The 25,650-nt window shown below is 47.9% G+C and overlaps 1 protein-coding gene and 1 long non-coding RNA gene across 4 annotated transcripts in view; one reads left to right on the plus strand and one right to left on the minus strand.

The window, feature by feature from the left end:
* Nucleotides 1–1,156, minus strand: part of LOC309611890 — a 489,900-nt gene extending 488,744 nt beyond the window's left edge. The window contains exon 1 of the long non-coding RNA XR_014234819.1: nt 569–1,156. This is a non-coding gene — a long non-coding RNA (uncharacterized lncRNA). The remainder of the gene's footprint in view (nt 1–568) is intronic.
* Nucleotides 1,157–8,419: 7,263 nt separating this feature from the next.
* Nucleotides 8,420–25,650, plus strand: part of GALNT14 (polypeptide N-acetylgalactosaminyltransferase 14) — a 217,240-nt gene continuing 200,009 nt past the window's right edge. For all 3 annotated transcript variants that reach the window (XM_082356774.1, XM_082356775.1, XM_082356776.1), the window contains exon 1: nt 8,420–9,194. In XM_082356774.1, the coding sequence (XP_082212900.1) occupies nt 9,066–9,194 (129 nt within the window). In that variant the 5' untranslated portion in view covers nt 8,420–9,065. The remainder of the gene's footprint in view (nt 9,195–25,650) is intronic.

Here is a 25,650-nt window from a genome sequence, read left to right on the forward strand (position 1 = left end):
TAGGCAGGGTTAGAAGCAGAGGGAGAACCAGGATTCCCAGTTCCAGACTCAAGGCAGTGCTTCGTCCCTTACCGCAGATTTGGAATTCAAGCTGCCACTGAGATTTACCTACAGGACCTGGGCAGGTGACAACAATTCTTGGTCCCAGTTGCCTCATCGCTCCTATCTACCTTAGAGTAGCACTGCTAAGAGCTTCACATGACATAATGACTGTTAAGTGCCAGGCAAATCACCAAGCAATTTTCAAGTACAAAGAGTGAACTGCATTTCAGTTATTGGCAAGACAAACATTCTTAATTAGTCAGTCAACGATCATCACCTACCTGAATAAACATTTTTGGGAATCTGGCCAGCAAGGTTTGCTTCTTAGTTTTGTTCTGTGTTTTGAAGTTCCCTAGAAACTTGGTTATGGACTGAGTGTTGTATGATCTTAGGAAGTTATTTTTAATTCAGTTAGGTGTGATCATGGTGTTGTGGTTATGCCCAGGATGCCATTAATTTCGGGGACTTTGTGATGAAGTGTTTCTGGGTTATTGTTTAGGTGTTCTGTATCATGTCTGTAATTTACTTTTTAATGGTTCAGCAATTATAGATGCATGCTTGTGTGTGTACACAAATATATGGCAAAATGTTAATTTTTGAATCTTGGTGGGAGGTATCTTATACGCCTGGCTGTTGAGTAGATTATCATCCTAACTTCCTGTGTGTTTAAAAATGTTTATAGTAAAATGACTAGTAAAACAAGTTTTCCGGGTGATCCTGATTCTCTCTAATGGTTTGAGCCCACTCATGTGGAGCTGTGAGCCACTGACCAATGACAATGTGTGAGTGAAAAATCTTTTAAATTCCCTGCTTGGTGTCTTGTCAGAATTGGAATCACTTTTCCTCAGCAGTACTGGTGAGGTTCTATTTCCCATTGCTCTGTTTTGCCTGTCTGAGTCATCTATAAGACCAAAGTATTGAAATAATAAACCATCTTCAACATTTCCAGGCAGACCTAAGAGGTGATACTGACTCAACTTGAAGATATTGACTAGTCCAGTGGTTCCCAAACTTAGGTGCCTAGAAACATCACCCACAGAATTTCAGCAGGCTTAGGACAAGACACAGGCATCTGATTTAACAGATATAATTCTAATGTACATCAGAGGTAATTCTAATGTACATCAGAGGTAATTCTAATGCACGTCTAGGTTTGAGACCCATATTTTAGACCACAGTGACCACAAAGCCAGGGTCATAGGTTTGATTCCCAACTGAAGAGCTATTTAACTTTGCAGAAAGAAAAGTTCTGTTCCTTAAAGATATCCTGCACACCTTGCTCTGTTCTATCATTTTAAAATAGGGGTCCTGGTGGGAAAAAAATGAAAAAAGGGAACCAGGACAAAGAAGGTGAATGGATCAGAGCAATTTACTATTGCAAACCCATGTACGATTTTCTTCCCTTTTTCATGAGAACCTGCTACATTCTATTGTAGAGGTGACTGCATTTTGTTGATGGGTGAAAAGAGGCCTTTGTTTGTTGTTCTCTGACTGCCAAGTGTATTCCTACCTCAGGGATTTTGGATGAAAAGGTAAAAATGTCTTGTTAGTATCAGTGAATTATGATCCAAATGAATCATGCTTTTAATGAAAAACACTTGATGCACACTTACCCGGCATGCCTGAAAGGAGAAATTGAACCTTGGGAAACAGAAAAATGAACACTCCCCCCTCACCCAACTACCTTTATTACGAACATTTTCTGGGACTTCCTACACCACCATAAAGGAAGCCAGGAGCTGCCCTTTGGTGCAGCCCTGGTTTCTTGCAGCAAGAACCAGCAGTGTCCTTCATTAGCACGCCACAAAGCAGCTTCTCGTGTTCTTATGTAATACGTCTTTGCAGCTTAAACCTTTAATTAACCAGAGATGTCATCAAGAAAAGTTTGCCAAGGAAGAGGATGCCCGGTTTAATTTAAAAGATCTTTAATAGTTATTAAGGAAATCAATTTGGAATTCAGGCCTGAGAGCAGTGTTGGGGGAAGAGATCACTGAGAGGAACTTTGCCATCTCTCTGGGTAATGGATTTTAACCCTTTGATCTGCATTGCTTCAAATCCCTGGGACAGTGGTGCAGGGGGATGGAGAGGGATGCTTATTTATCACTCATCACTTTTGAATCTACCTTCCAGATCCCAGAGGCAGGTCTGCCTTACATACAGAAAGCCCAACCTTTCTGGAATGCAGTTATCCTGGCAATCGAAGGAAATGGAAAACCATTATAAATTGAAAATCTACTACCTCACAAGTATGAGCTATTTCTTTTTCCCAAGAGATGCATTATTTCTCCCAGAGGATTTGTGCTTGGACTGTACATCAGGTGTCTTTTTCTATTACCGCGCAAACCCTCCTTCTCCGGATCAAACCAGAAAAAAAGGAATTTGGTTCTTTGGAGCACAAGAGAAATATTATTTTCAGTTGTCTCATGAAAATGATGACACCAAGGGTGAAACAGCCAGAGGATGGGCAAAATAAATTGCCTATGGTGTAGGGGGGGAACTGCAAAAGGGAAAGAATTTTTATTTTAAAAGAACAACATTCTGCCAGCAGGGGGATGATTTTAATATCATCCTCTGATGCAGCCCAGCTGAGTTCAAATGCTAAAAGAACTTTTCAAATAATCTCTGTTTAATTAATATTTGCACAGCACTTAATGAGGGAAACTGAAGACAGGTGAGGAGTATGGCTACAAAAACGACTTTCTTGTTGCAATGTGGCTCATTCTCAGGTGGACTGAAGCGCCTCTACCTGGAACTCCTATCATTACTCAATGGAAGCTCAACAGAGAGGATGAACCAGATCTTTGGGCGCTCAACCTGCATCCTAATCACCAGCTTACACTTTCTTGAAGAGTTGGGAACAGGCTTGTATTTATTTGTATTACTCACAGCAAATTGCCCAGAATCTGTGCGTACAATGTCTCTGTTGATTGCTGATTACCTGGAAACTTCTGGGCTTATTAGCCCCCAAAATGTCTCCGTTCCCTGTTTCACTTGGTCTATTGAACCTAGTGAGGGGTGTCACTTGGCAGAATTGGGGGTTCGGGGTAGATGCGTTATAATGCAAGGTCTACTGATGAACTTGTTGTCTTGCTGGAAATAGATCAGGTAGCTTCTCTGAGCTCCACTTTCCTCAATTACAAAATAAGAAGCATTGAACTAGATGGTCTCCAAGGCCCCTTCTGACTCTAATATAGTCTGTTCCACTATTTCCCCTTTGTCTTGGCTGGGTGTTATCTGTTCTAAGTTAGTAGACTGATGGTACACAGGAAATCTCAGTGCTTATTGAAACATTTGTCGCTGAAGTACGGGTTGTAAACTGGCAAGCAGGAGGCTGGATCCAGTCTGCAGACCTGTTTAATTTAGCCCACCTAATTTTTCGGAGAGGGGGTGGGAATTGAATTAGTTAACAACAGTTAAAATCCAGGCGATATCACGAAGTTGGACTTGTGTTTCTGTTGAGAAGTTGGAAAACTCTGGTACCGCTTCATCTTCATTGGCAATGATCTGCTTCCTTGTGAGTCCTACATGGACCCAGCCCCTTCCCACTGTGTCCTCAACAAGAAGGTTGAATGTCAGTTTCATTGTTTTCATTGATCTCATACCATTTCACTCATTCATGGCCCACAGAGTTATGTGGGTAGAGGGAGAGAGGGTTGGAGGGATAATTAGAGTCTGATGTCAGGAACCTCCTGTCCTTTGAAGAGACACCTGTGCCAGGAGCCTGGCTGCTTCCTGAGATGTGTGAGCTGCTAGGTGGATAAAGTTCCTTCAGTTGGGTGGATAGGATCAGACAGCCTTTGACTGATATGGGCAACACGATGATTTCCCATTTAAAGCCAGTGAGATTTGTCCACATTGTCTCTCCTTTGAACAAATGTTTTGATTATCGTTCACTCAGAATCGTGCCCCACAGGAACATTTAGTCTGTCCCAAACTCAGCACACCCACAGAAGAACTTGAACAGCAAAGACCCTTTTGTCACCTAAGAGCATCAATCTTTTTCTAGCGACATCACTGGAGTCGTCCTGTCCATGTCAGTGGCCATCTAATTTATTGCCTAAAATATGAATTTCTTGAAAGTGAAAGGGGGCACTATTAATAATTATGCCAGGAAAATAGGAATAAACCAGGACTGCCCTAAGCAAACTGGGGCATGTAATCACCCTGCTCAATGCGCAACACCCACTAATGACTTGATCACAAAATCTGCCATTGGCCGCAGCCGCTTGTCCTGGGAACCAGATTTGTCCCATTTCCACCCCTGGGCATGCTTGGCTCCTCTCATTGTTGAAATTCCTGCCAGATTGGAGAGGACGCACCCTGTTTCCATTCCTTCCAGGATCTGAGCTCTCCTGCCCCCTTCTACCTTTCACTGATGCCTCTAAACTTAAGCCTCCCAAGAAGGACTGTCTTTGATTTGTCAAAGATGATGCAGGTGGCGATCAGACGTGGCTGTGTGAACTCTGGGTCCTGAGGAATGAATGATATCTGTCTTCGGATCCCTCCATTTCTTCTCCTGCTCCTGCACCCCTCTTTCCTGCTAGGTAATTCAGGTTAAAGAATTTTCCTCTCCTTTTCTTTAAGCTAATTGGGTCATCCCTTCGTGCTGCTAGAACTTTACATTTTCTACGTGGGGAGAGGTGGTCCATGGCTCAGGTCACTGCAGGACACCACCACTGAAGATCAAACCACTTTCGCAACCAGCAAAGGCATATCACTGCAGCAATAGTGAGTTTTATACTTGGCATTTGGGTGAGGAACAAAGAAAGTTTGGGGGCACTTCAAGTAATGAAAGAAAGGAGCAGGCTTTTGAAATGCAAAGATATAAATCCCTTTCCAGGAAGCAAATTATACCGTGGTACATAAGAAAAAAAAGGGAGGCGGGGTTGAGGGTAGTAGGATGGTGAAAGGAGGTGTTTAATGGATGGAGAAAGATCCAGAAAGGTGAGTCTCAGATCCCTTAGATAAAGCCACCCATCTACGTGGCGAAGATAAGAGGAAAAGTCGGCTGGCTTTATTCTTTTGACAAAGATGCACCAATGTGGCAGAGAGAGGACGTAAGAAGGTTGGTAACAGCTCATTCTCATTTACCACACAGCCTAAACTGTTCTATCACTCACTTTATAAAAAGGCCTCGCAGGAGACTAGGGACATACAGTTTGACAGAGTCTACAGTGGCAAGGAAAAAGGACAGGAACACAGAGGGAAAGGGAGCTGATGTATTATTTACAGGTGAATAAAGAACTTGAATAAAGCAGGCCGCAGGATCAGGCCCAAAGACTTGTGTCCATACGACTGTGGAATAAAGACAGACATCTCTGAATTCTTGCTGTTGCTCCTTTTGCTGCTGGAGACCCTTGCCAGTGCTGGGCCCGTGTGCATGTGTTTCAGCTCATCACCGTGCCCCAATCTGCCCTGATCTCAGTTACATTTCCCTGCGGCCCAGAAGGGGTAAAGCCCTCACCTGGAAGCTGCCGGGCCTCTGTGGGTACAATCTCATTAGGCTGGGCACAGAGGGCATCTCGCTGGTGGTGGCAGGTCCAATAAGCATGCAGATGGAAGACACACATGCACACACACACTCTCGCTGAAGTCATGCAGTGGGCAGAGAGGAGGGATACAGGGGATCGGATTCGAAAGGAACAAAAGGCTGCAGCCTCTGCAGTGAGCTGAGTGAGAGTGACAGGAGGACAGCCAAAGGCAACCAGAAGCAAAGTGTGAAAACCCACAGCAAAAGGCACCGGAGAGCATATGCACTGGACTTCACAGCTTCCTCCCATTCCCGGCTTACACTGGCTCCGTGTGCTGCTTTACACAGCTTTCTGGGGCCATAATGGGTTTTATTCCACAGTTTTTATACTAACACGAATGACTCACATCTGCTCTAATACCCAATTCGCTCTCTAATGACTTCGGCTGCTAGGAGAGAACTTGCCAAGGACAGGAGTGGCAAAAAAGAGTCCCAATTCAGGGACGAGGAAGGTTACAACCCCATACGTGTGAGCTGGAAGGCCTTTGAGAGGGCATGACGTTAGGAATGGGGAAACAGACCCCGAGAAATCAGGAATTTGCTCCAGACTATCAAGACCAGAGGTTGATCCATTTTAGGGCACCAGGATAGTCCTAATTCAGAATGTTCTTATTTTTCTTATTTTCCTGCCATGTTAAATCTTTTGCTAGGAGCTTTTCCTCCCCATATAGGCTGTGATGAGAAAAAAGTAACTTGGATTAATCACCGATGATAGGTAATCCCCCACTGGGATCAACCGTGCTCTGCATTACTTAAGGTGGATATTAAAGTTTTAACTATCCGGGGGACCCCTGAATAGGCTGGGAGAGACTTAAAGGGCTGGACCCTGCATGGAGACTCACCTGGCTTCCAAATGTTTGAAGTCCCAACTGAAATCAGTTTCAACCCTAATGACAGTGACTGGCTTGACAACCCAGAATAATATGCCTTTTGGCTGGATCAGGTAATGACACTTGGCAAAACTGGATTCCCTTCACAGCTTTCATAGGCCCAGGGAATCTTCTCCACTTGAAGGGAGGACAAAATAGTAATCAAGAAGCAAGCATCTTGGAAGGCAATCCCTGCTGCCCCAGGCATCACAGGGCCTGTATGGAGCTGCCATGGGAGACCCAAGGCCTCAGTTTCCCCAGATGCCAAACAGCACCAAGCACCTTACACCCTCAGCAGCAGGTGGTGTGGTGCTGCACCATCTCTAAAGCTTGGCGGTGGTGTTGTGTAACTGTTCACCATCTGTTACTCAGATGCAGCATCACAAAGCGCTAAGCGGCGGACTACGGTGCTGCAGCTCCTGCCTGGAGCCTACAGCACTTCAGCGGCTTGCCTGGAGCTCCCCTGCGCAGCCTGCCGCAGAGCACTTTGCGGGCCCCAGGCTGCAGGCCCAGGGTAAGGCTCCTCGAAGGATCCAGGAAGCTCAAGATGCTGCAGACAGGGGTTCTCTTGCTGCTGCCCCCCACCCCTCCCATGACCATGATCTACCTGGACCTTTGCCCAGCCAAAGTCGTGGCTGGGAAGCCTACCTCAACCTTTCAGTGTGCTAATAAAGGCAAATCCTGGACCATCCCCAGGGTTCTGTGTGATGGTCTGAGAGCTCAGCTGAATCTGGAGATGGGCTGGCAGGAGTGCTCAGCTTTCCTGGGCTGTTTGATTTCCGCCTTTGTTCCCAACCAAAAACTTCTCATCTATAGCCTGGCCGAGAGCACTTTGGGGCTATGAGGAAGGACTGCCCTGTGACTGAAAGACAAGGTACCAAACACAGGGGTTTCCAGCAGATTCCTCCATTTCTGACTCCACTTTTTGCTGACTCCATCTTACTGGAGAGTGAATTCTGGAGCCGTGCTTTACCCCTGCGCTACCTCCCCATGCTGAGCTCTGTAGGGAGAGGCAGGGAGGATGATGGCTACAGTAGTAGATGCATCACTTTCACCTCCCCAGGCAACTTGATGAGATAAGCATCCCTCCAACTCAGGCAACAGACATAATATGGCACTGTTCCCCAGGGAGAGCAAGGTTTCTTTCTTTCTCTCTTTGAGGGATTAGATGATCAGGTAACACCAGCACCTTGCATTTAGCTTTCACAACTATTCATTCACTTGTCAGAGGAGGTAGTATCGTCCCCATTTTACAGATGAGGAATCTAAGGCTCGGGGAAGGTAAAGGACTTCCCCAAGATTCACACAGCTAGTGTGGCTGACCCGGGCCAGGAACCCCTAGTCCAGTGATATCACCATCATTCCAGCCTAGCTGAGACCCACATGGGAATCCAATTCAGACTTTGCTCTGCCTCTGGACTCAAGTAGTTCTAATCTTCAAGAGGAAGGAGGATGCACTTCCAGAAGGCATTTGGGGAAAGGGGTTTTTGAAAGATAACCCTCTGTGCTCAGTACCCCACTGCCCCAAAACCACTTTCCAAGAACCCCACGTGGTTGACCCAGCTTTGGACTCCATCCCCCACCCCCTTTCTGCAAGCACAGAGCCCTGGTCCTTATAGGGAGAGAAAACCCTTAAGGGAGATAATTACACCTTAATTTTTAAAAGGATTTCTTTAAAGTTAAATCTAGACCAACTCAGCGTTCCATTAAGCAGAAAAAGTTGCCAGGCACCTGCAGGCAGGCAGGCAGAGAAACACCCTGGGGCGGTGGCTGAACTCTGCCTTGGCCCTGCACGGCCAGGAGCGTGGCTTGCGGGTGGGGCAGTAGCCCCGCCAGCGGCCCAACGTCTCGGCGTCAGCTCCCATAGGGCGGGTGCGCAAAGGGCGGGACCGGGCTGTGAGCGCCACGTGCAGAGCCCCGCGGCGAGCCGGAAAGTCCTCCCAAGCACAGCTCCTCCTGGCGCCGGCTGGCCCTTGGATCCCAGCTCGCAGCTGGGGGTGGCGGGTCTCGCGGACGCACCTTTCCCGCCCCGCCCCATCCCGGTACGGCCCGGGAGCTGCGCCCAGGGCTCGCCGCGGGCGACCCCAGAACAGCACCCGGCGCCTCGGTGGGCGGGCGGCGGTAGCGCCCCCTCTCAGAGCCCCGTTCGCTCCTGCCCGGGCTCCCTCGGAGTCGGTCTGTCTGTCGGCCCTCCCTCCCCCTTCGCTCCCTCCCTTCCCTCCCCCGTCGTGTTCCTACCGGGGTGCCGGGCACAGCCTCGGATTCCTCCCTCCCCACAGCTCGAGTCAGTTTTCCTCGCGGCGGCTGCCGAGGCGGCGGCAACGGCGGCGGCGCGGGAAGCATCTCGGCGGCCACCGCGCTTCTCCGGCTGGAGCGGGCGTCCAGCTTGGCTGCCCCTCGGCCCTTCCCTGCCGCGCCTCGGGGCACCGTGTGCCCACCACCCCTGCTCTCTTCTCCCCCAAGCGGGCGGGGCGCCTGGCAGGATCCCACCGGCCCTCCACCCGGATCCCGGGGCTAGCGCTCCCGGGAGCAGGGCGCTCTGGGGACTCCTGCCCCGCCGACCCTGACCGCCAGGGGGTGCCCCACGGGCGCAGCGCCGCCGAGAGGAGAAGGCAAGAGGGACCATGCGGCGTCTGACTCGCCGCCTGGTGCTGCCGATCTTCGGGGTTCTCTGGATCACCGTGCTGCTGTTCTTCTGGGTAACCAAGAAGAAGTTGGAGGTGCCGGCGGGACCTGAAGTGCAGACCCCCAAGGTACCGGTTTGGCGGCGCGCCGGGCGCAGGGCAGTGGTGGGCAGGAGGGCGCGCAGCTCGCGCGCCGGGTTTGCGGGCTCCCGGGAAGCCAGGGCGGGGGTCTGGGTGCTGCGAGCAGGTAACCGGGCGCCGGATGCGGCTACAGTGTGATGTTTCTGGATTTCAAAAAGCTCAGGGGCATCCCCGGCCCCGCTCTGTGTGTAAGTGGGAGTGGGAGTGGGTGTGGATGGTGGGCGCGCTGGCGGGCAGAGCGGGCTCTCAACTTGGGCAGCGCGCCGGGGTCCCTGGGCGGCGGGGGCACTACGGTCGAGCAGCCCAGGGGGTGGCCGTCCGTGGACGCCGCGAGAGAGTCGCCGGTGGTGGGGTCGGGTGGCAGCGCCGGCAGGTGCTGGCGCCCGCGAGAAATCGGGCGGCCGCGCTGATCTCCTTCCTTCCCTCAGCTGCCAGGCCCGACCGGGGGAGGCCGGAGACCGAGGGTGCGCCGCGCGCGCGTGTGCGGCGCGGGAGAGCGCCCTGCAGCCTCCCGGGCGGTTGCTGCCGGGGCCCACCCGGCCTTTCGCCACCCCTGCTGTGTAATTGTCCTCGATCCCTCCGGCTGCATTGGAAGTTGAATTGAATGTGCCCTGAACATCACTAAAGAGCCTGTAAAAACAGACGCCTTGGTATTGGTGGGGAGTTGGGGAAATGAGAATCCAAGTGGCTTTTCCAACTCCTGCCCAGTCGGTTCATATGAGCGGAGCTGCAAGGTTCAGTCTTACCTTTATTCAGAGCCCCTATTCCTCGGTCCCCTCTTCCACAGACCTGGCTGTAGGACACAGAAAAAGGAGGCCTCAGGGGGTTTCCTGACCAGCCAGGAAACGTTTATGAACTGGGTCCAGAGAGGTCCTCCAGCGGCCGCGAAAAAGCCCTTGGAGAAGATTTACGGTCCCAAGCAGGAGACAGAAAATAATGGGAGAAGGGAGAGAGAGGGGAGGCTCCCAGTAAGTACAGTGCAGAGCACCTACTAGGTGCCAGGTACATAGTGGGTGCTTTTTCATAAGTAGTTGTATGAGTTGGGTAGGATTCTCCTTATTACATAGATTAGGAAACCGGTTCAGTCTTTAAGTACCTTGCCTTAGAACACTACTGATTTGAACTCAGACCTCCGATATTCAGGATCTTTCCACTGTATCAAGTTGCCTTTGAGATTGCCTTTTAACTAAGTCTCTGGTCACTTATGTTTTGGAATCTTGCCAATGCTGGATTGAATTCCACAATCATTTATTGATGATCTGCCATGTGCCGGGCAGTGTGCTAGGTACTGTGGGTACAGAGATGCAGAACTTGTTCTCTGCAGTAGGGGGATCTGCTCAGGAATAGACCAGGACCATACAGTGTGCTGAGGGCTACAATGGCTCAGTGCGCTGGGCGTCATGGGAGCCTGGGGACTTCCTGGAGGAGGAGGAGGACATAAGGGAACTGAGTTGAGAAGGATGAACAGTAGGTTTGCCAGCAGGTAGGGAGGGCATTCCAGGTAGAGGTTAATTGCACCAAACAGGCTGAGAGGAATTACACAGCGCGCTGGGTGAGTTTGGCGTCAAAGCATGTGGCCAACGGCAGGGATGAGGTTGGGAAGATGTGTAACGGTCCTGTTGGGTAGGACCTTGTGGGTACCAGGGGACCTTGGAGGTGTACTAAGCAGGGGAGTGATGAGGTCAGACTGATGATTTCAAACAGCCTTCATCACACTGGGTCAATTTTCTCACTCACCTCAGACCTAGAGAGGTCTGAGGTGAGTGAGATCTGGAGAGCTCATAGATCTGGAGAGCTTTTCGTCTTTTTCCCTGGGTGGTTCTGCTCCTTGTGAGGTTAATGATGTCTGTGGGGGCATGAACCCTCTCTGTTTTGCGTTGAGCCTCATTACCTTAAGCTTGTTTATTCTAGCCTACACCAGGGAGCTGGGACAAGAGATCTGTTTCCTTCTTTGTGCACTTTGTCTGTCTTCTTTTCCTGCCTCTTCTCATCCTGGCGAGCGCTGAGCACACATTGATCGAATGCAGCCACAGGCCAGGCTCTGTGCTAGGTTTGGGGGCGGCTGTGATAAGTACACTGCGCCCCTGCTGTTTGGCGGGGGCAGCTCTCACAAGTTCCTGGTTGAGGCAAAATTACAAACAAATGAGTAGCGGCATGGGATGGGGGCAGTGGTCTAATGTCAGAAGTCCAGACGTAGTGCTGTGCAGTCACTTGCTCTTTGTCTTAGTATCTTCCTTTTCCCTCATTTTCTGTATCCTTTATAACCATGAATTCTCTAGACTTTAAAAATCTTGGTAATTCTTATTATTGGTCACCCTTTTTTTTTTTTTTTTAATATTTATTTATTTATTTATGGCTGTGTTGGGTCTTCGTTTCTGTGCGAGGGCTTTCTCTAGTTGTGGCAAGCGGGGGCCACTCTTCATCACGGTGCACGGGCCTCTCACTATCGCGGCCTCTCTTGTTGCAGAGCACAGGCTCCAGACGCGCAGGCTCAGTAATTGTGGCTCACGGGCCCAGTTGCTCCGCGGCATGTGGGATCTTCCCAGACCAGGGCTCGAATCCGAGTCCCCTGCATTGGCAGGTAGACTCTCAACCACTGCGCCACCAGGGAAGTCCCGGTCACCGTTTTTTGTTAGTAGGTTTCTTCTTCCTGTTTTTCACCTGTATTATGCCTTTTTGTGTCTACATATATGTGTTGTGTGTATTCGTGGGTGTATTTTGTGTCTGGTGGATGAGCAGCCCTCTGTATTTTAGTGTATATGTACCTGAGGGGCGGGATGGAGAGACAAAGAGAGGTCCTTCTTAGCACTAGAACAGTTGTATTCCCATGACTGATCTACTCAGGAAATTTGCATGTCAGGTCCCAAGGAGTGCGGTGGGTTTCCAAACCTGATTCCATGTCAGAACCACCTGGAGAGCTCATTTAATTTACACGTTTTTGTGTTTATTGCAGAGATGATGATTCTGTGGGTTTGGTAGAAGGTCCTAGAATCAATATTTTTACAAGGGCTCCATGTGAGTCTGAGGCAGCCTATTGATGGGTGGTATTTGGGAGCTAGATGAAGAATACCAAGTCTCTTGGGTTTTTTTGTAGTTCGGTGGACCCCATGTAAATATGGCCGAATGATCTCATTCCTCTTGAGTTCCTCATGGACCAAGCCTGTGTGAGCACGCGCATTCATGTGAAATAACAATATCTAGCATTTGTATCATGCTTTACAAATTCGCACACTCCATTTCACATATATTAGCTCATTTAAGCTTCACAATGACCACAAACAATAAGGCAGATCATACTTTTATGCAGATGAGATTGAGTAATGAGGTTAAACAATTGGCCCAAGATAACAAGGCTATTATTAAGTGGCAGCATCAGGACAAGAATGGAATGGGATTATTCTGGCAACTGCTCCCGCAAGAGCTGCTTCCATGCCATCAAGCCACATGGATGCCTGGGTCTGCGCTAGTGGGTGATGGGGGGAGGTTAGGGATGTTAATAGCTGCACGATGCCCACCTACTTTCCAAGCACTTTCATCCCTACGTGCTGGCGTTTGGAGAGCTCCAGGGAGGTTGGTGTAATTTGTGGGGAAACCATTTCAGAGGGAATCCTGCTCTGCCCTCGGAGGAGGTCATATGGGGCAGAGGAGGCTCCTCTGGCTGGATAGAGAGCACCCTGGTGGGGCGGGTCTGATGGAAGGTTGCAGCATCATTGGCGGGTTGCCTCAAATGGTTGCAGGCGGTTGCAGCACCGTTGGTTTCGGAATCATTTGCCAGGGCGGAGATTGTTTCCTCAACAGTAGGAATTATCCAGGGACATTTGTCTATTGTAGGGAAAACTTTTTGGTTTTTGAGTGAGTTCAGTATCCAAGGTTTTCCTAGACAATGCTCATGCACAGTCATGGGGAGAGCTCTTGCCTTGGACATGTCTGAAGCCAGGGGGACTCTGCCTAGGGCTCTTCCCAGTGTGGTGGAGGGGGTCAGTTTATTTTCTAAAGCAAGAACACTGGGCTCCCTTCCCTTAAAAATATTTAGAGAAGTTGAAATGGTGGAGGGATTGGACTAGAGAGGGCTATGGTGAGGGCTCCTGGGCTGGGGACTTCCCAACTTGTAGATTCCATGCAGCCAATTGCCTTCGCTGGGGACTAGACCCTTATTCCCCTTTCCTCCGTGTTAGGGAACATCCTCATTCACCTGGCAATGGGATCTCCAAAGTGAGCCTGATAATAAAATAAAACCTATGCTTTGTCACAATCCAAGTGATAATGGAGAAGCCAAGCTGCACTCCAGCTTTAAGAAAATTAATTGGATTTTTTTCCTTAGTTTCAAGAAGGGCTGTTTCTATTAATAACTCAAATAAAGATTTAAGTTTGACTTTTCAATGTTGATTTGATTTTTTATGGGGTTTCCCACCCCCAAATTCAGCAAAGCTCTAATTCCTAATTGAAAATCCTGTAACAAGCTTGATGCCTTAATTTAAACTGTATTTTAGCAATAAATACTGTACCACTAAAAAAAAGGACCTGAAAAATGTTTCCATTTTTTCTCTCCCCTATCATTTGTTTGCTTCTTGGAGAATTATACAATAACTGGCAGAATTTAAAAAAAAAACAAAAACCCAGCAAATTTGTCTCTTATTTCCAAGAAACTAAATTTAGTCCCCGGGCTTAGGGCTTAGTAAAAGCAGAAGAATTTGAGGCCTGAGGGTGCTTTTGGAGGAAGGTATTGGAAATGTAAAGGCTTTGAATAAAGTGCCTCAGGCCCATGTAAATGTATTTGTGCTGTACTAGAAATACAGCAAAAACTATTAGAAAAAGCCTGTTTTCTGTAATATTTGTATATTGCAAATACCTTATGTATATGACACTGTTATCGTATTCCCCATTTATTAGGTAATTTCTCCCACTAAAAAAAATTCATCAATTTTAGAGAGAGGCCCTAATAATCTGCTGACGCTCAGTGGGTGTATTTTAGACTGTCCAGGGAATTTTGACTCTGGCATGACCAGAAATAGCTCATTATCAGATGAACGTTCATCCTTCATGAACATTCATTTCTGTGTGTGCTGGTGCCTGCGCTGGACGCTGTGCTGTTTTCCCGTCTAAGGCAGTTCCTGGAGAAGGTGGCGGGGATGGTGTTGCCTTGTGGGCCAGATATGGCTGCTGTGAGAAGCTGGGAAATATGAGACTAGAAGGTTGGAGCCTCAGGTATTCAAGAAATAGCATGCTTTTGCTTTCTAGATATCAACGAACTTAGAAAAACAAACCAACCCCAAAACGCTGAGCTCCCCTGTACTTCCTCTCTTGCCCTGTTCAGTCCCATCAGGCTGATGGGAATTTCTCCTCCTTGGGTCATTTTTGGCCTGCCCTGGGTTGCACCCTTGTCCCTGCTTGCTTTCCCAGCTGGCATTCTCCCCCAGGCCCTGTCCCAGGGACCCACAGATCTATTCGAAGGGAACCTCTTTGAGTCAGTCTGGGGAGCTCCCTCGCTCTCTCTCTCTCTCTCTCTCTCTCCTCCTAAACCCTTGTTCCCCTAAGTGGCCTGGTATTTTTGGAAGCAAAGACCAGGAATCCCTGTCTCAAAATTTTCTAGAGGCACAGAATGATATCTGCTCAAATCAGGGAAGACAAAGGGGCAAAACCAGAAAAGAAAGAGAAATTAATGTCCTTGTCACAAGCTTCCCCAGCCTGTCTAGAGACTACCCTTTTCCAAGGTTGCTCATCTGTTTGTATCATTTAAAAGTGTTAATTTCCAGTCATCAGAGGTCATTTATTAACTGAACAGGGACAGAATGAGGCTGCCGTTGGCTGATGCCTAAGGCCCGGGATTTTTACAGGGACAGGTTCACATGCCATCTTGTCTGCCGCCTTTGCCTGCATCCTTTCCCACACCTCTCCCATCCCAAATTTCCAAAACAGTCTTATGCATTATCAGGCACCCAGGAACACATTTTGAAGTTGAAGAAATGTGTTTCTGTGCCCTTGTTTAATTTCTAACGTTTTTAGTTTTGTCACTCTTCCAGAGCATTTCAAAGTCCCCGATGCATTTGTTTTGGAAAAGAATCTGAATGAGAAAGTAGGGACAAATCCCCAGCTCCTCTCTCTGGGGGCGTCTGTGAACCCTGTCATGACTTTTGCACATTCTACCCGAGACCAGCATTATGGACCCACCGTCTGTTTGGGGAAGTGAATCTGACATGCCCAGTGCCCTCTACAGCTGGCTGCTGCCTCTTCCACTTGCCCGCAGTGACCCTGAGCTGGGTGGTCAGCCTTCCTCCTTGTCTGGACCTCAGAGACTCACACTGTTCACCAGGGTCGAAAGACGGAGAGCCCAGCCCTCTCCTGGCAGCTCCCATGATGTCATAATCAAGTGTGATTTCACCTTCTGGTTTTTCTTATATATGTGGCAACCTGGGTGTCTCTTTCTGCCATTGGCAGTGCTGGGGATAACTCAGATAGTCTCTTCCGGGCTCAGTCTCCTCAACTGCGAAATGGGAGCAGCATGCTACAGCACTGCCTGTCTCCCACTTGCCTTGCCAGCAGTCTGAGTCATTTTGGATTAATTGTGAATAATTCTGAAGTGAGACCTCGTGGCTTTAAGTAATTATACCACAGATACTCTGTGTCTGTTACTTGTCTTTTAATTATTTTACCAGAAATGTTCGATTAACCAAAAGATAAATCAGTTTCCGAGCCCTCAGATGTTGAACTGATTAAGAAAGAACCCCTTTGGGATACTGAAGAACGCGCATGCACACACATGTACACTGGCACCCTGGGGAATTCTGCAGAAGCTCCTGAAATTTGCTGGCTCTGGTATTTTGGTATTTCAGAATAAATGGCCTGAGATGACCTTCTGGGGCAGCAGCCTTTGCATTTGGCAGCAGCTGCTGTCATCACAGGACCTAATGAACACTAGGAAGCTAATGGGGAGAGCGAGGAAGAGATCTATCTCTGTGACGGGAGGAATGTATGTGCCACTCAGGGAGTCCTCTTTCCTCCTGCTTTTCTTTCCATCGCTTCCCTCCTCCCTTCATCATTCTTCCTCCTCCTCTTACTCACATCTCCTGGAAAGCGAGGGGGCCCCAGAGCAGAGAGGCACAGGGCACTTGGTCAGGAGCCCTGGGAAGAAGTCTGGAGGTGCAGGAGCCCAGTACTTCCTTGCAGGCACTGACCAAGGTCAGGAGCAGCCTATCTCGCTGCTGCTCTGGACACAAAGGCCGTTCTTTCCGAAGGAGGGAAGTAGCCGCTCTGGGCCATCCTGAGCCATTCTGCTCGGATGCTCTTATATCAGCATGAGCCCTCATGGCAGGAATTAAGGAGCCATCAGACCACTATCTCCCGGACAATGCCAATTTCAAGTACAAAGTCTCTTCTGCATACCATTTCCTGGAGACAAGATTAGGCATTTGAAAAAAATAATTAAATTCTCCTCATGTCACTTGTCTTCTTAACTGTGAGCACTACAGAGATCTTTCAAGGAAATGCAGGGCGAGCAGCACACGCACATGTTCCTGCCACGGGATCTGAGTGCCCAGACGAAGAGAACCACCACCAGCTGCCTCTTTTCTAATGATCCCGTTGTTTAAACCCAATTTGCATCTCATTCCCAGCCAGGAAAGCGTGGGTAACATCTACAGAGCAGGTAGGACCGCCCCATCTTGACAAGCTGTCTCCCAAGAGGCCATCGGTCCCTTTCCTCTGTCCTCACTAAGGTTTGGAAATTAGGATTTTTTTTCCCCTAATGGTCCAGGCTGAGGATTTATGTAGCTCCTGTTGTTCCTCTGAGAACGCTCTAATCGTTAATTCCCCACCCCGCCAGCCACAGAGAGACTGAGCCAATCAATATTTATGCTCCCATCGCTCACAGCTGCAACGCACAGGCATAATGGACGCCAAACTCCTTGATGGTCATTGAGAAATTAGCTGGCGCCCGTGTTTCGGGCTCATTGTTTTCTAGGATCTTGGGGAGATCGGACCATGTCGTCCATGGATTATCTGTTTCAGGCTCATTTTCCAGGATCTTGGGGAGATCAGACCACGTGTTCCATGGATTAATTAAGCCATCCAGCTAATTGGCTGTTAATAGACAGGCAGTTGATAGCTGCCAGCTGAGTGCTGAATCGACCGAGGTCCTTATTATGGTGGGCTGCTGGTCTTTACCTGCAGAGGCACTGGCTCAAAGACCTGACTAATTAAAGGTGAATGAGGAACTGGAAGATAAGAGGTAGCTTCCTCCCTCCACCTCTTTGTGCGATGTTTTACAGTTTACAAAGCGTTTTTATTCACAAACGCCTCGTTTGATCCTTCCTGCAACCCCTTGAGGTGGGTGTTATTATTATCCTCGTTTTCTGAGGTATGATGAAGCTGAGATTATAAGAGGGAGGAGACTGGCAAGCTCGCCCAGCCGTAAGTGGCCTTGAACTCACTCATCTGACTGTAAAGCCTGTACTGTTTGTATCATGGCTGCACTCAACGTCTGGCAAGCTTCCTTTTCCAGGGGAAATGACATCTATTTTATATATGTATGTGTTATGTATATATTTTCATATGGACAAAAAGCTTATGCTCTTGCTGAGAAGTGACTCCGTACCTCTGCTAAAACACCAGTGTTGCTTTTCTGCATGTAAAAGGGAACGGAGGGTTTGATTAAGGGAACTGTAGAGCCGGTCTCCAGAGGGCCACCAGGACTTTGGGTTTTCTCCCAGGACAGGCCAAGTTTAACTCACTCGAAGGCCCAGCAGAAACATTCCACAGGACACTGTTTTCTACTGTGGGAAGGTGCCGGCCTGGAATGGCAGACTCATGGTCCCGGGAGAAGTGGAGGGAGAGAGGCTTTCCCACCCCTGAGTCCTGTAGTCGGCGTTGTGTCTGTCCTTGATTCTCCCTGGCTGGCGGGGTTTGCCAGCAGGAAATGAGGCTCTGCTGTCATTCAAGAGGCTGCTTAACTCAGAAGTCAACAAGATTGTGCAATTAAGACAGAAACCGTTGACATGAATCCCTTTCGTGATGAATGTGGTTCTTAAACAATCGGAAGCAATTCCCCTCTAAGAGGAAATATGTCATTTGAAAGAACCTAAGACATACATCCTATTTGACATGCAAGGCAGGTGTATGGGGGAATGACTCCAAAGAAGTGTCTTTGGAAGGTAGCCAGCGTCACCTGAGAGCCTCCCGGCTCGAAGACAGAGGGTGCCCTGCCTGCGTCGTGCTCTTTAGCCTTGAAGGCCCAGGGTTCAGCCTCTTGGTGGCTGCTTTGGAGGTTGGGTGTGGGTAACGTAGTTGCTGCCCGCGTATATGCTTAAACTTAGGACAGCATAAAAGCAGGAGGTTGCTAATATCTTCCTGGTATTTTGTCTGCAATTCGGGTAAGCTACCCGGAGGGCTCATGGTGGTGCTTTTGTGATGTAGCCTGAATGACACAGTCTCTACTGTGGGATCCTGAACAGAAGCGTGACTTCTCCACTCTTGTCCATTTCTGCAGAGTGTGGCAACGTTAAAGGGGACTATATTTTTAAAGAGTGTGCATGGAGTAAAAATGAAAGGAAATGTAAACCTAGAGAACTCTGATATTTTCACTCTCCACTCAAAAAGTCCCGATGGTTTCTAATCATTTGTTTAATTCTGGATCAGGTAAACACCCTGTAATTCTCCCTGCCTCTCTTAACACTGAGATTATGGCTTCTGCTCCAGGTTTTAGCTCTTCTCTTAAAACTGAATGTATATTTTGGAAAACGTCTTGGCAGTGTCTACTAAAGCTGAACACATGTATATACCTATGACCCTGCCATTTCACTCCTAGTGATAAACCCCAAAGAAATGCATTTCGTATTTCAACGAATGCCTCGCACTCAAATTGAAGTGGGCAAACTTTTTCTGTAAAAGGTCATGTACTCAGAATTTTTGTTTTTTTAGGTCATATGGTTTCTGTTGTAACCAACTCTGCTGTTGCGGAGTGAAGGACAATATGTAAATGAAATTGAGCACGGCCGTGTTCCAATGGAACTTTATTTATGGACCCTGAAATTTAAATTTCGTATAGTTTTCACATCTTGTGAAATATTATTCCTCTTTTGGCGTGATTTTCAAAGATTTATAAATGCAAAATCCATTCGTACTTTGCCAGGGTATCCTTAGACAGGTGGCAGGCCAGATTTGGCCCTCAGGCTGTGGAATTCCACTTACATAATGTACAAGAACAGAGTAAACTAATCTATGGTGTTTGAAGTCAATTTCACGGTGACACTTGGTTGGCATCAGTGACTAGAAGGAAGCAGGGGGGCATTTGGGGCGTTGGTACTGTGTCAGTTTCTCGATCTGGGTGCTTGTAACTCAGGTGTGTTCATTGTGGGAATGCATCGAATGCCTGCACTTTTCTGTTTGTATATGCCTCCTCTGTAAGGCGTTCAAAAAGATAAAGAATGAACTGAGTGGGTGGCTTCTGACTTCAGGTGTTAGCACCTCTTTGGGGTCAGAGCATAGAAGTTTTCATTCTTTTTACAGCCACCGGCTTCTGTTTCTGAATAAGAGAGTCTCTGGAGAAAGGTCTTGATAGGTCTTTCCAATTTCCCAACTCTTACTCCCTTTTACATACAGGGAGACGTTTAATAACTAGTGTAGTACAGGTACCAGCCACCCAAAGTACAGTACCTGCGGAGAGTTCACCCTCTATTTGCTGAATCATAGGAAGTTGGTTGGGGGAGGGGAATCCTAGAGGAGAGCCAGGCAGCGGGAAAGCCTTCAGGGCAGTGGGAACCGCCAATAGGAATTCGGCTCCATAGTGATTCCGGGCTGAAATCTACCTATGTTTATAATTAAGAGGTGGAGGCTTAGTTACAGTGAGTGGAATTATATGGCTACAAGCTAGTGGCTTGTAGCAAACCACCTTCTATTCTTTTTTTTTTTGCACCCAGGACAAAAAGCAGAGAACTAACAACCTGAGCCCCTATGAGTACCAGGTGTTTCCTGTGTCAGACATCTGTTCTTCCTAACAGCCCCGTACAATAGGCATTAGTAGCTTTATTTTTCAGATGAGGAGCATCAAGGCTTAGGGAAGTTAAGTGACTTTCCCAAAGTCATGCCGCTCATCAGCAGAGGAACTGGATTCCAATCCAGATCTGTCTGGCTCCAGAGCCCACCGTCTTCCCACGTCACCACGCTCACTCCAGGTTTCTCCTGCCCTCACAGTCACACCGAATCTGGCCTCCTGAAAGTGATGATTGAATATAGTTTCCCCTTAGCAACCTGCCTTTATAGCCCGCTTTTGTTCTGCTTCCTGGAATTACACACATCTTATTGAGACCACAAGCTGTTGAATGAAATAGTTTTATATCAGAAACTATCTCTTCCAGGACAAGTCATTTTAAAACAATAATCAAGGAGAAAACTTTACAAAACTTTCAAAGAGAAATAGATTGTGCTTTCGGCACTGTTTGATATCCCTTGTGAACACGTCAGATGACTGGGGATGTTTCTGGTCCCAGGGTTAAACTTTGAAAAAGGAAATCTCCAAGCTATCACATTCTTGACCATGTTAAGGTGCTGTCGACATGCCTCAAGACTGATGAAAGAGGGCATGGTAAGGAGTTAATCAACAGATGCTGAAAATGCAAAGGCCATAGTGAATGGTAACCCCCCTCCATATCACCCCTCAGAGAGGAATAGTCCTGTATCCGACATAATAGCACCAATTATTTGGTTGTTTGTGCTGAGGAGTTGAAAGCTATCATGTGCCGGGAAAATACTCAGCATGGAGCAGTAATTATGTATCAGCTGATAATAAAGGATGCACTGGATTGACTGCTAATTAGATTATTAGCACCCAAAACAAATACCTGCTATTAACCATAGATAAGCCATATTTGGGGACTTCCCTGGTGGCTCAGTGGTTAAGAGTCAGACTGCCAACGCAGGGGACACGGGTTCGAGCCCTTCTCCGGGAAGATCCCACATGCCGCAGAGCAGCTGAGCCCATGAACCACAACTACTGAGCCTGAGCTCTAGAGCCCGTGAGCCACAACTATTGAAGCCCTCACGCCTAGAGCCTGTGCTCCACAGCAAGAGAAGCCACCGCAATGAGAAGCCCACGCACCGCAAGGAAGAGTAGCCCCCGCTCACCGCAACTAGAGAAAGCCGGCACGACCCAACACAGCCAAAAATAAATAAAGAAATATTAAAAAGAATAAGCCACATTTATGATATTTTCTACTTTTAAATACACATTCCTTTTTATAATGTGCAATTTCCTTCCTTCCCTTTCTGTGCCAAGACTTCTAATTTTCCCCAGTCATATTAAGCATAGCTGTTTTCTGAGCTGTAACCAAGTTGTTTTCTTGTTTCCTTCTGGTCTCAAAAGGAGTTGAGAGCTCTGACATGTATTGAGTGTCACGTGTCAAGGCCCTACATGAGATGTGCTAGTTCTTTTCAGGGAAGAAGTTGGGGTTATTCCAGAGCAGAACCCCGGTGTTTCCCACGGGCACGGAGTCTTTATAAGGGGTAAGGGATTGTAGAATTTTCTCTGTGAAATATATGTTGGAGTTAATTGCCAAAGAAATGACCCAGTTGCTTTTTTTGTGGCACTTTGAGGTTTGGTCCTTGTTTTCCTGATTTGAGGAGGATGGGATGGACATTTGGGTGCTTTGGGTATGTGCCCTCCACCCCACCCCAGCAAGTAGGCCATCTTCCTACAAGTGGGTTGACTGTGTTCCCCCAGTAGAATGAGATTCCAGCTGTCTTCTGCCCAGGGTGGCTATGAGTTCTGTGGGTAGGACCATCTGAAAGAAGCCTCGGGAGCTCCCTGGGTTGTCTGCAAGGAAAAGTTCCAGTAGGAGTCAGGAGGTGGCTCTGGCCATGTGCTCAATAAGTGGTGCAAGTGACTGTCAGGTGTCCTGCAGGAAGCGCTGGCAATGGAGCTTTGCGTGGCCACCATCATATGCTAGGAGGCTTCCATGGGGAGAGGGGTGTATGGCTGCATTTCAGGAGAAATGCTAGCTGCTCTATCTGTGTTAAGTTATTCATTCTTTACAAGGCCTACCACAAGGTAGGCAGGCTGAGATTTACCTGGTACTTGCCAGTACAGTCATACTGGGTGTTTAAGGCTGTCACCTTTCTGATTAAACAGTGTCTGAGCCATACGGGTTGTTAAATGTTCTCTTATGAACATTAGCTCTGGATGATGTATTGATTACCCTTATTTTACCAATGAAGAGCTTAAGGTTCATAAACATCCAGTGAAACTTGCCCAAGTCAACAGAGCTAGCAAGTGGCAGAGCTAAGACAGGTCTGGGTGATGCTGAGGTGCCAGTGGGGCAGTCGGCAAGTGAGAAAGACAGTGAGCTCCTTGAAGGGGTTTCTCCCTTTGAGCGCCCATCCAGCATGGGGAGACAGGCTTATCGAACAGGGGGAGACAGAGGGGGCCAGTTGCCCTGCTCCAGGCCACTGGGTCAGGCTCATCAGTTCATTCAGCAAACCTACATGGGCATTGCTGGGTGCGAAGCGCTGTGCAGGATGCAGGAGATGGCCGAGGCTGGTTCTGCCCTTCTTGCCCAGGGCGAATTCTTAGGGAGTAGTGAAGTGTGGCGCAGTGGCCCCCGGCTGGCGCCTGGCGACTTCTGTCTCTAGAACTCTGTCTCCCTGTTGGACTTTCAGGTGTGTTGTTTATTCCTGGAAAGATAGAACTGTGTCGCTGGGATGGCTGTTAAATGGTGAAATGGGCTGCAAAATGGCTAGAAGTCTTTTTTGTCTTTTAAGTCAAAATGGGATGTGAGGCCAAGGGGATGGAGAGAATCTTTACCTGGGTTCATGGGATAAATGTTTGAGACTATTGCTTTCAAATTTTCTAGGTGTTGTTCTGCAAGGTTGATCTCTTCCCCTGATCATGTCACTCTTCTGTTAGCTCAAAAAACTGTGGTTGAAGTTTAATCTCCTCCTTAAAGCTCTTCCACTAAAACAGGAACCTGTTATTCCACAGGGCCTCTTATTAGAAGAAGAAGGATTTAGGACGGCCTTTTAAAGTCCGCTCAGTGAGTTTTGAAGAAGTACATTTCAGCATCCACTTGTCCCCAAAGTGTCTGCTGTTTGAAAAGCACAGCGCTAGTGGAAGGATCACGGGAAAGGAAAACCAACTTCAGGATAGAAAAATAGGCTGAGCCCCTCACTTTAATTAGTCGAGGATGCCTATCGTGGGTTTTATACTGTGTTGGACACTCTAGACCAGGATCGGCCCATGGGCCAAATTCAGAACCCCGTCCTCCTCTGCTTATCCTGTGAGCTAAGAATGTTTTTTAAAAATATTTTTAATGGTTGGAAACAAAACGAGGAAGAAAAATATTTTGTGACACGTGAAAATTATCTGAAATTCAAATTTCAGTGTTCATAAATAAAGTTTTATGGGGACCATCACACTCATTATGTGTTGTCTGTGGCTGCTTTCACACTGCCGTGGGTGGCAGAGTTGAACAGCTGTGATGGAGACTAGGTGGCCCACAAAGCTGAAATTTTTACTATCTTTATAGGAAAAGTTTGCTAACCCTGGCCTTAGACTTTTGCTTCTCAAAGTGTGGTTCTTGGGCCAGGGGTGGAAGTTTGCTAGACATGCGGATTCTCAGGCCACTCCACAGCTACTGATTCAAAATCTGCATCTTTATAAGACCCCCAGGTGGTTCTTGTGCAATTAACATTTGAGAAGCGCTGCATCAGATAGCAACTAACTCTTGCTCGCAAAAAGGTAGTATGAATCATACTTCACGAACTGGGGTCTAGAGTTGGTGCCACGTTTCCCTATTTATTGAATTCAGTTTGATTCAGAGCTCCCATTCCCCTGGGTTGGAGTGGGGAATTCCTCTCCTACTCATAGCTTCATAAGGATCCTCATTGCCTGGTGATGTGGGAAGAGCCTAGAACCTTCTGAGCATCATGGTCATGTCTGTAACATCATTGACTAAGCTCTCATCATTCTGTTGCTCTCGGGCTAGTGGGTTCCTTGTGATGCTGGGAGCCCAGAGCCCAGGGCCCAACCTCCCTAGGGGCACCACACAGCCATGCCTCTGGGACCCTGCTGCCCCCTGGGGCACCCACCACTTTCAGGACTGGCTACCTTCATTGTCTTTCCAAGCTGGAGGAATTCCCTTTTTCCATCACCTTCTGGGCTACTTATTCTTTCAGCACAGCTTTTATGTACCACTTACCTGGGAGTGAGGGAGTTTCCTGTCCAGGTTGTATGCTGAGGTTAGGGGCTGGGACAGGGCTGGGGTGGGAGTGAGTGGGTGGAATGAAAACAAATGCAAACGAATATCCCGGTACATTATCCTACCATGCCTGTAGTATGTTAGGGTGCAGTTTGCGGACATGAGCAGCACCATGTACTAGCAAATCTAGGATATCTTCCTGTAGAACAAGAAGTAAATTCTGTAGGAATTTAGAGAAAGGGCAGTTGTGTGGTTGGCAGGGGTGGGGAAGGTCTTCCTGAGGCAGTGGTACTCGGCACGAATGACCAGAGGTCCATGCAAACCAGGAGCAGCCCAGATAGTGGAAGAGTTTTTTTTTTTTTTTTTAAATTATTTATTTATTTATATTTCATTTTTTTGGCTGTGTTGGGTCTTCGTTTCTGTGCGAGGGCTTTCTCTAGTTGTGGCAAGCGGGGGCCACTCTTCATTGCGGTGCGCGGGCCTCTCACTGTCGCGGCCTCTCTTGTTGGGAGCACAGGCTCCAGTCGCGCAGGCTCAGTAGTTGTGGCACACGGGCTTAGTTGCTCCGTGGCATGTGGGATCTTCCCAGACCAGGGCTCGAACCCATGTCCCCTGCACTGGCAGGCAGACTCTCAACCACTGAGCCACCAGGGAAGCCCGGAAGAGTTTTAAAATAAAGCCATTTGCTTATTTTTGTTCTCAGAATTGAATGTGTCTGAAAGTAAATGGATCTCTTCAGTTGGGAATATTATAGTCTAATCACTGGGCACTTTGTTCAGGAAATATTTTTGGTTTAAGCATTTTAACTGCTCAGAGTTTGTTAATTGCTCTTAAAGGGGCAATTCAGGGAAACTTCAATGTGGCGTTCCCTTTCTCTTACTCCCTGGCGTAAATGAGAGTTGCTGTTTACGTTCTCTATTTCTCACCAAGGCTGATTCTGGCTTTTCTTGACCACCTATTTTCATCTTTAGTCATGTAGCTGCTCTTAGAGAAATGCCCCGTGGAGAAGTCATCTTTTCTACCTACATTCTCTTCAATGAGGTCTTGGCAGGGCTGTGACCGGAAGTCATGTAGAATAGTCACGTCTTCTGAGTCCAGAAGACCTGAGTCTGTATGCATTCGTTCAAGGAATCAAGAAGTGAAGATATCCTGCCTGGTGTTACCAGGAGGATGGATGGGGATCAGGGCCTGGGAGATTTCTTTCTTCTTATATATGCCAGGTAGCCCAAAGGCTGATGGCCGGCTGGCGTTCCCTGAGATGT

The sequence above is a fragment of the Balaenoptera borealis genome, assembly GCF_965194805.1.
Source record: "Balaenoptera borealis genome assembly, chromosome: 15".
NCBI classification, from domain to species: Eukaryota; Metazoa; Chordata; class Mammalia; order Artiodactyla; family Balaenopteridae; genus Balaenoptera; species Balaenoptera borealis.